Genomic DNA, 11,295 nt, shown 5'->3' on the forward strand with positions numbered 1-11,295 from the left:
CAAGGGAGATCGTGGTCCTCGCTGGGAGGCTTTCTGGTTTTGGGGGGCTGATATGTCAGTCGCAGGCTCTGGTGCCTTGTGCTCAGCCACAGTGGCTCCTTCGAAGCTGGCTGAGCTGGAGGGGTAGCGGGGACACCTCGGGTGGCCAGTGGCCTTCAAACTGACTGAATTACTTCAAACTGTGCCGAATTCCTAACAGGGCTGGCTGTCGGATGCGGGGTGCTTTTCATCTGAAGGAGGTCAGCTGAATTCCCGTGGAGCTCCTCATCACCCGCAAGCTCAGAGCTGCTGTATGCCCTTTTTGCTAAAGGCCTGGGGGTCTTAAATCACCCTAAGTGTTGGGTGTCTTCAGCACAACCCTGGAAAATGCAGTTAATGAGCACCATGTTGGAGCACTCGTTAAAATCCAAGCCTGGAGGAGAGAGGGCTGTGCCATCCGGTTTAACACAACAGCGATTCAGCATTCACCTTGTCCTTTTCTCAGAGGTTATTTAAATGCTGGCTAGCTCTGTGTTTCAGACAGCCCCGCCAGCATGAGGTGGTGCGCAGCTGCCACCTCCTAGGCGCAGGTCACCACCGATCTGGAAGGGGCTGAAAGGTCTCAAGATTGCGTCCTGAACCATGTCCCTATTTCCAGCTGCTCGCCTGGCAGAGGCACAGCAGCACTCACAGCAGTGGCTGTTGTGGCAGCTCGGAGGAGGGCTCGCTAGCAGAAAAATCAGAAATCTAATATATTCCCAGTTTTCTGACAATTTTCATTAGCTAATACTGATGCTGCTGGCAGAGAAGTGGTTTTACCGTCGGTTGTTAGGAAAGCATAAAGCAGATGGGTTTCTAAATGCAGTTACGAAAGATGCTCTGTCACTTCAAGGCTGTTACTGGCACTGGAGGTTCAAAGGGCTGCAGCTTTGACACAGGCAGTTCAGCAGCTGGCCTCGTCTTGGGGGTTTTATTCAGTGTTCCCGGCTCCCCTCTCACCCCTTTCCAAAAGATCTGTTCCTGCCATGAGTCTTCGCAAGGGATTAGAAATGGCAAGCGCGGCCTGTTGCCGTAAAGGAGGGAGCGGCGTCCCACCTCGTCTAAAACGGTGCTGCTTAAAACCTGGAAGTGCCAAAAGCCTTGAAAATGAATGTGTTTTTTTAAATACACCCCCACCTTTTTACACCCAGGGAAGAACTGCAGCGGTAGCTCTTGTGAGGCCAAATCTTCGCCTAATTAAATTCACAGTAATCCCCCGTGAAGGCTCAGAGAGATTTAGAGCTCTGCGCTGATGTGACTGCTTCAGTACTGTCCTTCAGCCCAGACCTGTTACTGTGACACTGTCTCCATGTAGGGCACCGTGTACCTACTCAGGGGTGAGGGTTCCTGAAACATCTTGCATCAAAAGGAAGCTGTGCTGGTGGTGCCGGTGAGGCTGAAGGGGCTGGATCCTGCAGCCCGATCCACAGGGGCTGATCCTTCCCTCAGGGTTTTTTGCAGAATCTGGTGTTGGCAGAGACCTGGAGATGGGGTCTGGGCTGTGCTACACAACCACTGCTGTCCCCAGCCACTCGGGCAGAGAGGCTGCACTGCCCCAGCTTTATTTCTGGTGTTGGACTGATGTTGAGATGATGCGTGGATGCTGAGGCTGCCGCTGAAGTTTCTCCAAGCAGAGGGTTTCTTCTCCACCCCCCTGTCAGCGGCAGCTTGTGGTAGCCTTGCCAAGTGTTTTGGGACCAAAAAGGCTCATCCTCCGTCATGGCTCACAACTCCTGCAAAACCACTGGATGTGGAAAGTAGCTCCCAAATAGGAATCTTTGAATTGCATGGACAAAAGTATTTCTAAATGATTACATTACTGCCTCTTGAAAACGCATGGTGGAAAATCACACAGCAGTCCAGAAGAGGTCTTCTCTTCTGTAGTCTGTGCTCAGAGGAGATTGCAGCCTTCTAACTCTGTTTCCAGAACCAAAAAAAAAATATTTGCCAGGGTGTCAGAAGCTTTCTGCTCATCATCTCCAAGAAACTGCCCTCCAAGGGTCATGTGCTGCCTCTCTGCAATCTTAACGCTTTCCATGAGAAAGAGCAGATACAGATTTCCAAGGCTGCGCGGCTCTTTCTTTCACGAGCCTGTTGAAATTCATAATGAAAACCAAGTTTTTCTTGTGCTCTGCCTCTACTGCAGAGGCTAAAAGTGTGGAGTTGACAACAAGGAAGGGAAGTCCCAAGACGCAGTATATTCGGTGGGCAAGTAATTTGGCATCATCCCTGGGTCTGGCCTTTAAATGAACAAATCAGCAGCGAGTCACTGTGTTCCTGGTTTTGTTTGGATCTGGGACAGAGGCAGTCCCTCTCTGCTGGAGAGGGAGGCCTGAATCATTTGCCCTGTGGGTCAAAGCCTTAACTTGAGCAAGGGAGAGCCATGTGCAGAACAACAGTTTGCACCAGGACTCATAATTTGGAAATTATGCTGGAAACAAATTTTGAGCACACTTTCTCAAGCAATAGCAATGATAATTAGTCATTAGCATGTACGATGTTCTGCTTCTTTAATAGCTGTAGCATTGAACATTTGTTAATATTTAGTGGTGTTTTATTTGGTTTTGTTTCTGTTAAATCAGAACCTTTTGGAAGAAAACCCTGCAATTGCATGCAGCTCCCCTAAGGTTTGCACAGTTAAATCTAAATATCCTGAAATGGCACCTTCTGTTTTATCTGGTTACTCCTAAGGTACAAAATGTTTTCACGTTATATTCTGGTTTATGCTTTAAAAACATAAATCTGTGTCTCTGGAGTTCCAGGCTTTATGGAGTGCACAGTGGCACCTGTGTAGTTTGTGTGTCAGATACACCCAAGGGGGAAGGATATTTCAATAAATGGACAGCTGTCTTCTTTTGAGAGTGTTATGGGATTGCACTAGTCTTTCTTTTCTTTACACACCAGGCCTGATTCCACTTGTCCCCCTTATCCAAAATAGGTGAGACCTGAGGAAGGAATCCTCACTTCATGACACAGAGGAGACCAGGATTCTGTATCCTCATTTAGACCAGGAGGATGAAACTCAAGTTTAATGAAGGGCCGGGAGGAGGGAAGTTCTCCTCTGCTTCCTAGCTGGAGGATCTCAGTTCCCAAGTGCCGTGGATTGCTCCCATGTGTAGGTTTTGGGTAATGACATTGTCAAGCTCAAGGTCAGAGGTGAAGTACACGATGCCAGTTTTGAAGATGCGTTCATTTTTGCGGGTTTTCTTCTTTCTGTTGCCAAGCTGGGATTACTTTAAAGCCTACGTGGTTTGAGAAACTAAATGAATAAGTAATTTTTAAGCTCTTCTAGTTGCTTAAACAAGAAAGGATTGGGAGAAGGACAGTTGTTTAATTAAACAGCTACTTGGTATTGTTAACAAAAGATTGAACTCCAGCAGTAACTCTCCTAATTCACAGATTCCTTGGGAATTCAATGACCTTGTGTTTGCTGTGCTTGAAACTTGCCTTAGATACTTGGCTTCCTTTCTCGAATACTTTGGAGAAGAGAGCGGTGCAGTAGGCTCTGCAGGGCTCTCGAGTGAGACAGGCGCTGTTTTGCTTAGCATCGTATAAGAAGAGGCAATTGTGTTGTACAAAATAAACTTCTTGCTTCAGAGCACGCCTGGAGTTATGGCACTCAGAGGTCGTGGTATATCACAGCTGGATCTGCCTCCGCTTCTCTAGCGGTCTGCTGTGGAAACTGTGAGTACTGGCTGTTCGGGATGTCCAGCTGATTTTCCTGCCCCTCTTTAATTTATGAAAGAAAGCAAATGCAAACCAGTGGTACGGGGTGAAATTGGTGTGAGAAGTAGCTCGTCTGTGGGATCACATCATTTAATCATGCTCCAGAGCTTGGGGCTTCAGTTGCGAGCCGAGAGGGAAGTCTGATCTCCCAGCGCCGAGTGGCGTTTCCTGCATCCTTTCCTGTAGTGGCAACTGGGGAGGTTACAGGGATGAACTAGTGGCCAAGTTCACTGGAAATGAGTGTTTATCCATCGCTTCCCTGTGTTTGTCTCCACCATAGTAAGTCTGCCCAGGAGTGACTTGAGTCGTGTCAGTGGTTAGCTGTGGGATCGCACATAAAGCATCAGGAGTTAAAAGGGGAAGGTCATCGCTGATAAGAACCCTGGATGCAGAGTTGTATCCAGGGAGGTCACGACAGTCCCCCCTCCACCATAGGCAAGTCAGCAGTAAACGAAGACCCTTTGCTCCTTCCCATTGGGTCTAAGTGCAAAATATTTTATCACTTTAGCTATAGTGGTGATTTAAATCCCAGAAGACTAGTGATCTGTGTTGGTTAACCACTCTGAAGTAGCAGGACTGTTTTAGTGCAGTTGCAATTGCTTCATACAGTTACTTGGGATGTGGGTGCAAAATGCCTTTCATTTTACTTCAGCCAGCCAACAGAACTGCCCCTCGCACCGCTGTGGCTGCATCTCTGGAAGGAGGAGCGAGGAGGACGCGGGGGCGAGCATCCTGCGCAGTTTTGGCAGCTGTGGGGCAGGGTGAGGGCAGTCCCGGCACCCACGTTACTCCTGTAGGAGAAGAGCTTTGCACCAGCTGCGGAGAGGGACCTGCCTGCTCGTCTCCTCCCAACGGAGGTGCTCACGCTCTTTCGCCATCTTTCGAGCTTTTAATTAGTTTGGCTTTGTATTTAAAGGACATCTCGGGCATTTCGAAGCCTGCCATACAACATGTCCTGTCCATGATTGCTTTTCATGAGACTTGTGGGGCTGCGTTTTCTGGGCTGTGGTAGTACAATCTGGAGCTGTGAGAGAAGGCCCTCGGGGGCTAATCCGTGGCTGCGGGCCAGTTTCTGCATAAACTGGTCTTATTTTTAAAGTCCATTTTCTCCAGTACACTTTTTTTGGCCTGCAAAAGACTTCTTCATTTAAAACGAAGAACATAACACTCTCTCCTTTCAGTTGGTCTTTTGGACACGAGCCAGTAGTGCCCACAACAGCTGTACCACAGTTTAAACATTCAGTCTCTAATGGTTTGGGGAACATTAGGGTTTTTAAGGCTTCAACAGGTCTAGAGTAAATAGTGGTCAATAAAGAGTAGCTCTTCTTTGTATCCCTACGCTCTCAGTGCTCTGCACTAGAATAAGGCATGCTTAGAATATAATCATTGCAAAATTAATATCCATGAAAGGTTCTTTTTTTGAAAAGAATCATAGAGAAACCTGTTTCACCGAAAGAGGAGTTTGCAGGAGTTCAGCTCACAAGAGCCTGGGGAAGTTTGCACGTAACGTCTGTTGGAGACGTGCATGTTCTGGGCTCGTGTCAGTCCCCACGTGTGTGTTTAATGGCTGCTACATGGGAGGAACAAATAAATTACAGGTATTACTTTCTCTGTCATCTTCTCCCACCCACCTATTAATGATGTACACAAGAGGTAATTACGATTTTTTTGTCTTCCTTATGTCTTTCCAGTATTGGAAAGGCTGCCTGTGCTAATAGGTGATCTTTAGCGCAGTGTTTCGGACCCAAATGAGGCAGAAACCACGTTAGCAGTGATGGGTGAGAGTTGGGCATTGCCTTTGCTGGTGGTGGAACCCAGTGCCGAGGGCTAGCACCGCCTTCGTGATTTGAGCAAATTAATGTTGGTGGAGCTGTCGAACCGTGCGGAGGGAACTGCTCGTTTCTTTCAAGTTTTGTAGCTGCGGGTGAGAAAACGCCATCCACGTGGGGCTCCTTGTCGTGAAGGAAAGAGAGCCCGTGGGCATCGCAGCGCTGGGTCAGCGTCCGCAGGGGCCTTGGCCCAGGAAGGGTTAATTTGCTCCGCTGGCTGCTGGCCGCTTGGGCTTGGTTTGCAGCACTTGGTGCCACTGTGCAAAAACCGTTTGTAAGTCGTTATAGTCCCTGTAGGAGGGGATTGCTTAACCCCTTCGGGTACCCTTCTGTGCGTTTCCTCCTGACGTGGGGTGTACCGCAGTTCCTAGATGGGCATCGGGGCTACACGATGCTGGCACGTCCCGTGCCTGCTGCAGCTTGCTGAACGCGAGGAGACAAGAGGGACGCTGGAGTAGCGGAGGGGGAGGCTTCGTAGGAAAAACAATGACCGTGCCAACCTTGCGAGGCACTCTTCTGAAAAAAACAGGATTATATAAAAGCTTGGCTACTGTGGCGCTTCCACCGCAGAGCTGGCGGGAGCGCAGGGTTTGTCACAGTTGTCACCTTTTTGGCTGGAGCAAGGTGGCCGTGAATAGAGGTTTCGGTTGTAAATTGCTTCGCGGTGAAGCATCAGTAAAGTCTTGCTGAGATATGTTTTATTTTCAGTTCAGTTTTCGAAGTTCGCTGTTTTTTGGAAGAGGCAAGTAGTAGTATTAAAAGTTCAGAAGTTAACCAGCCTAGGTAAGAGGTTACTCCTGCAGGGTAAGCCAGAGTTTTAAAATACGCTTGTTAATTTTATTTAGGGCCATTTGCTAGGGGTTCATGTCTTTACTTCCGTTGGGAAGTTTCGTAACATTTTCCTACCCATCGGTATTCTATTAAACTTTGTTGTGTAATCTAAAAGCCTTTCTGCTTCTCATGGTTTCCTCTCGTAGCTAATTCAGAATGCCCTAGATGGCAATTTTGGAATAAATGCATTCAGGCTGCATGTTCTTGACTTTGTTTTCTTATAAATTCAAAACAAGATTTGAAATTAAGTCCTATTGTCAATTCTCCTTTAAATAATAGTTGCCTAATGACATGATTTAAGAATTTTTATCTAATGCCACAATACTCCTGGGAAAGCTAGTGCCTATGGTTGTATTGTAGTTAAAATGTCAGTGAAATCTGTTACCAGACGCATTTAATACTTCTAGTTCTATATATATATGTAGTGTTAGAGAGAATAATCAGTGGAGTCAGGAAAAACAGACGTGTGGGTCCTGCAGTGTTGGGCTGGTCTCGTTCTTGCTGTGTGAGCTCTCCATTGTTATAGATTGTGCTTCCAGGACTGACTGTAAGTGGATGTGATTTGAGGTCTCCTAGAGCCCTTAACGGAAGCAGCGAGGTTCAAAGTGGTCAAAAAAATAGTGTGTTACTAGTAGAGGAAACAATATAGGGATATAAATGAAGAACAGTCTTGGGGTGAGTGGAAAAACATGCTTCTTGGGAAAGCCTGAGGTTCATTCCGTTTGGATAACTCTGAGCTGAACAGAGGATTAGACCAACTAACGGCTGCCCGTAGCACTCGTAAATCTTCTGAAGGGATGTACATCTTGACGGGCAGCTCGTCTGTGGCTTGCCAGGGGGCCATCGCCGAGGTGTTCTCCTTCGGCTGCGTTGCTGTATGGGATCTCTCTGATGCGAGGCAGCCTCTGGCCTGAATTGCTCGGAGACGGCATGAAAGCAGCGGGAATCACTTGGGAGAGAGGGTGGGCGAGAAGGTGGGCTTGAGCAGGGAAGGAGGAGGTGTGGGGGATCGGTGGTGACCCATGAAAAAAACGTCCTTTCTTTCTCCATCCGGATGAAATTCCTCCTGAAGTTCGTTCCTTTGACATTTGTTCAGATTAAAACCCGCGCGAGCCGTTTCCAGCATACGCAGCTTGCTCCTGCGCTGTCCGCAGGGGTACGCTGAAAGGCACGTTTCGGTACGCGCACATCTGGTTTGTTAAGATAGCAGCAATTAAATCCAGGTGTAAGTTTATCCCTTAGATTCAGCCTCTGTCCACAACAATGGGAAAAATGCAACTGGAAGCCTCATAAAACAGGGCTTCTGCTGGGTCGGAGCAGCTGGTAGAAGCATCACTCGCGCTGTCTGTTGGAGGGAGGTTTTCTGCGCCTGCGATTTGCCGTGTAGTGCTCTGTTTAATTGCTGTCATAGTTGAGTCCTCCTCTCTTCTGTTTGTCCTTCGGATTTTACCTCTTTGCTAATCTGCGTGGCCTGTTTACATGTGCTTTATGGACTGCATTACCTACAGCGTGTTCTGCTGCCAAGAACGTAGATTGGATCCTGCAACAGAAGAGTCTCCTCTGGCGGGGTGATGACATTTGCGTTGTGACACAGAACCAGCCCGTCATCTTTTTAAATGTCCGTTGTCTAGGCTGGTATATAACTTTGGCCTTGAGGGTTTTTTTTTTCCTCTTGGATTTTGTTTTTTTTTTTTTTTTCAGCTTACTCCCCCTGTTATCATCCTGGTTTGCACCTGCCTTTCGTTATGTCTCCTACTGCCTGAGCTACTGAAAACTGGAAAGCTGGTTTGTCTGCTCTCCTTAAGTTGTGGCTTTCCGTAAGGCTTGTGAATCTAACCTTAGCTCACTCTCTTCTTGGTTTGAAATAGCGAATTTCTCTTTCCGGAGGCTTTTATTCTAGCATACATCTTACCTGCCTTCTGGAGCTACTGCTGGGAATCTCAGGGGCATTTTACTTTCTATCAGCGTTTTAAAATGACGGGGGAACTGTAGCTTTGCATTGCAGCGCTTGAGATAACCTGTTTGGCATCTCGGCTAGAACACTCGGCAAGCTGGATTTTTAATGCCTCAACAGCATTTGGGTGTAACGGAGAAGGTGTCATAGTACTTGCTTACTGTGTACGTGGCATCTTTTTTTATTGTCCTTTATTGTTGTTATTAAAGCCCATGGGAAGCAGACGAATAGTCAGAGTTTTGTAGTGAACACGTCATGGGGTTTTTTCTTCCTGGTGATGCTGTGTTGTTGTGAAAAAAATGAGCTTACAATCTACTTACTGCTCAGTTGTTTGGCCGATGGTGATATCTCTAGAATGGCCTGTAGTAATCCCAAATCCATGGTAGATGTTTCTTTCACCAGTTTACAATGGATAATCCTCTTAATTTCCTTGAATAGCAGCTGGTATTGCTACAACCTGTGCCTAAACCCAAGAACAGCTTATTCAGAAAGCCTTCTGGCCCCGCGAGCAAGGAGGAATTTTCTCCCGGCGGGGGTTGCGTGGGCTAACTTTCACAAGGACAGCACGGCCGGACACTAACTTCTCCTTTCTCTCTCCTAGATGCAGCAGCTGTTTTATGAAAATTACGAGCAGAACAAAAAAGGCTATATCCGAGACCTGAGGAACAGCAAAATACACAGAGCTATAACACTGCACCCCAATAAGAACCCCCCGTACCAGTACAGGCTTCACAGCTACATGTTGAGCCGCAAGATAGCGGAGCTGCGCCACCGGACTGTCCAGCTGCACCGGGAAATTGTCCTGATGAGCAAATACAGCAACACAGAAATCCACAAAGATGACCTGCAGCTGGGGATGCCACCCTCCTTCATGCGATTCCAGCCCCGCTACCGGGAAGAAATCTTGGAGTGGGAGTTTCTTACGGGAAAGTATTTGTATTCGGGTGCCGACGGGCAGCCCCCTCGGAGAGGAATGGACTCTTCTCAGCGGGAAGCGTTGGATGACATTGTTATGCAGGTCATGGAAATGATCAACGCCAACGCTAAGACCCGGGGGAGGATCATAGATTTCAAGGAAATACAGTATGGCTATCGCCGAGTCAATCCGATGTACGGAGCAGAGTACGTTCTGGACTTGCTGCTGCTGTACAAAAAGCACAAGGGGAAGAAGATGACCGTCCCCGTCAGGAGGCACGCGTACTTGCAGCAGACGTTCAGCAAGATGCAGTTTATGGAGCACGAGGAGATGGACGCCAAAGAGCTGGCCAACAAGATCAACCAGGATTCTGGATCCTTGTCTTTCCTCTCCAACTCGCTGAAGATGTTTGTTCCCTTCCAGCTCAGCAGATCAAACGTAGAGAGGAAGGAACTCAAAGACACGAAGATCAACATCCTGATTCCTCTCTCCGGACGTTTCGACATGTTCGCAAGGTTCATGGGGAGTTTTGAGAAGACGTGCCTCATTCCAAACCAGAACGTCAAGCTGGTTGTCCTGCTTTTCAACTCCGACTCCAACCCTGACAAAGGGAAGCAGATCGAGCTGATGAGAGATTACCGCTCCAAATACCCCAAGGCTGACATGCAGGTTTTACCGGTGTCGGGGGAGTTCTCGAGGGCACTGGCTCTGGAAGTCGGATCTTCGCAGTTCCAGAACGACTCTTTGCTTTTCTTCTGTGATGTTGACTTAGTGCTTACCACAGAATTCCTCCAGCGGTGTAGAGCCAATACGGTTTTGGGTCAACAAGTATACTTTCCCATCATTTTTAGCCAGTATGATCCAAAGATTGTTTATAGTGGAAAAGTTCCTAGTGACAATCATTTTGCCTTCACCCAGAAAACAGGTTTCTGGAGGAACTATGGCTTTGGTATTACCTGTATTTACAAAGGTGATCTGCTTCGAGCGGGTGGCTTCGATGTCTCCATCCAGGGTTGGGGCCTTGAAGACGTAGACCTATTTAACAAAGTCATTCAAGCTGGCTTAAAAACGTTCCGAAGCCAAGAAATCGGAGTAGTCCATGTGCATCACCCTGTTCTTTGTGACCCTAATCTTGATCCCAAACAATACAAAATGTGCTTGGGGTCCAAAGCTTCAACTTATGGGTCCACACAACAGCTGGCCGAAATATGGTTTGAAAAAAATGACCCAAATTTTGGGAAAAGCAGCAATACTAATGGCTCAGTGAGGACAGCCTAATGTCCAGCTATGCTGGAAAAGACTTTTTTTTTAATTATCTAATTTATTTTTGGGAAAATGTTTTTTGATAATTCACTTTTAAAAGACCACACAGGATATATTTTAGAAATCATCGTTGTTTTCTTACAAAGCACTCGTTTTGAGAAGAACAAGGCCGTTGGTTTTTTCGTTGTTGTGCTTTTGGTTTTGAACAAAACTGTGATCAATATTTGCCTTCAAACAAACAAAAAAATTGTTTTAAGAGTTATCTGACCAATCAGCGGAAATCTGACTTGAATTAGAATTTCCTTATGAACAAAAGATTGTTTCCTACCTTTTCCGTTGCTGTCTTCGTTGCTGGGATTCTGTAAATTGGGACCCGAGCGTGCGAGCCACGTGACAAAACGGTGTCTCTACATGTTTTGTCGTGACGGCTACCGTGCAAAGATCCTGCTTCTTTTGTGAGGAGAGCCGTTGGGTTTTAAATCGAGTCAGAACGAAACAAATCGGTGTGGCGATGGTAAGAGTATTAATCGCAGGAGGTTGGGGGTTTTTCCCCAATGGCTGATTATTTCAGTTTAAAAATTCCACTTACTATGGCCAGGCAACTTCAAGGGAGGGGAGAAACGTAAGCACAACCTGCTGTCCGATGGGTCCTTGTAGAAAATTGTTGTCTTTTATATTTGGTCCATATCTGGACGTCATGTTTTAAGAATCCGTGGTGGGTTCTGGGTATTATCCTCAACCGTGCCCTGTCTAGAGCT

At 47.1% G+C, this 11,295-nt stretch overlaps 1 protein-coding gene across 1 annotated transcript in view; it reads left to right on the plus strand.

The window, feature by feature from the left end:
• Positions 1 to 10,552, plus strand: part of CHSY1 (chondroitin sulfate synthase 1) — a 76,302-nt gene extending 65,750 nt beyond the window's left edge. Inside the window, exon 3 of the mRNA XM_086471651.1 lies at positions 8,960 to 10,552. Coding sequence (XP_086327777.1) covers positions 8,960 to 10,552 — 1,593 coding nt within the window. The remainder of the gene's footprint in view (positions 1 to 8,959) is intronic.
• The last annotated feature ends 743 nt before the right edge of the window (positions 10,553 to 11,295 follow it).

Source organism: Leptosomus discolor, chromosome 11 (assembly GCF_034619465.1).
Source record: "Leptosomus discolor isolate bLepDis1 chromosome 11, bLepDis1.hap2, whole genome shotgun sequence".
Classification (NCBI taxonomy): Eukaryota; Metazoa; Chordata; class Aves; order Leptosomiformes; family Leptosomidae; genus Leptosomus; species Leptosomus discolor.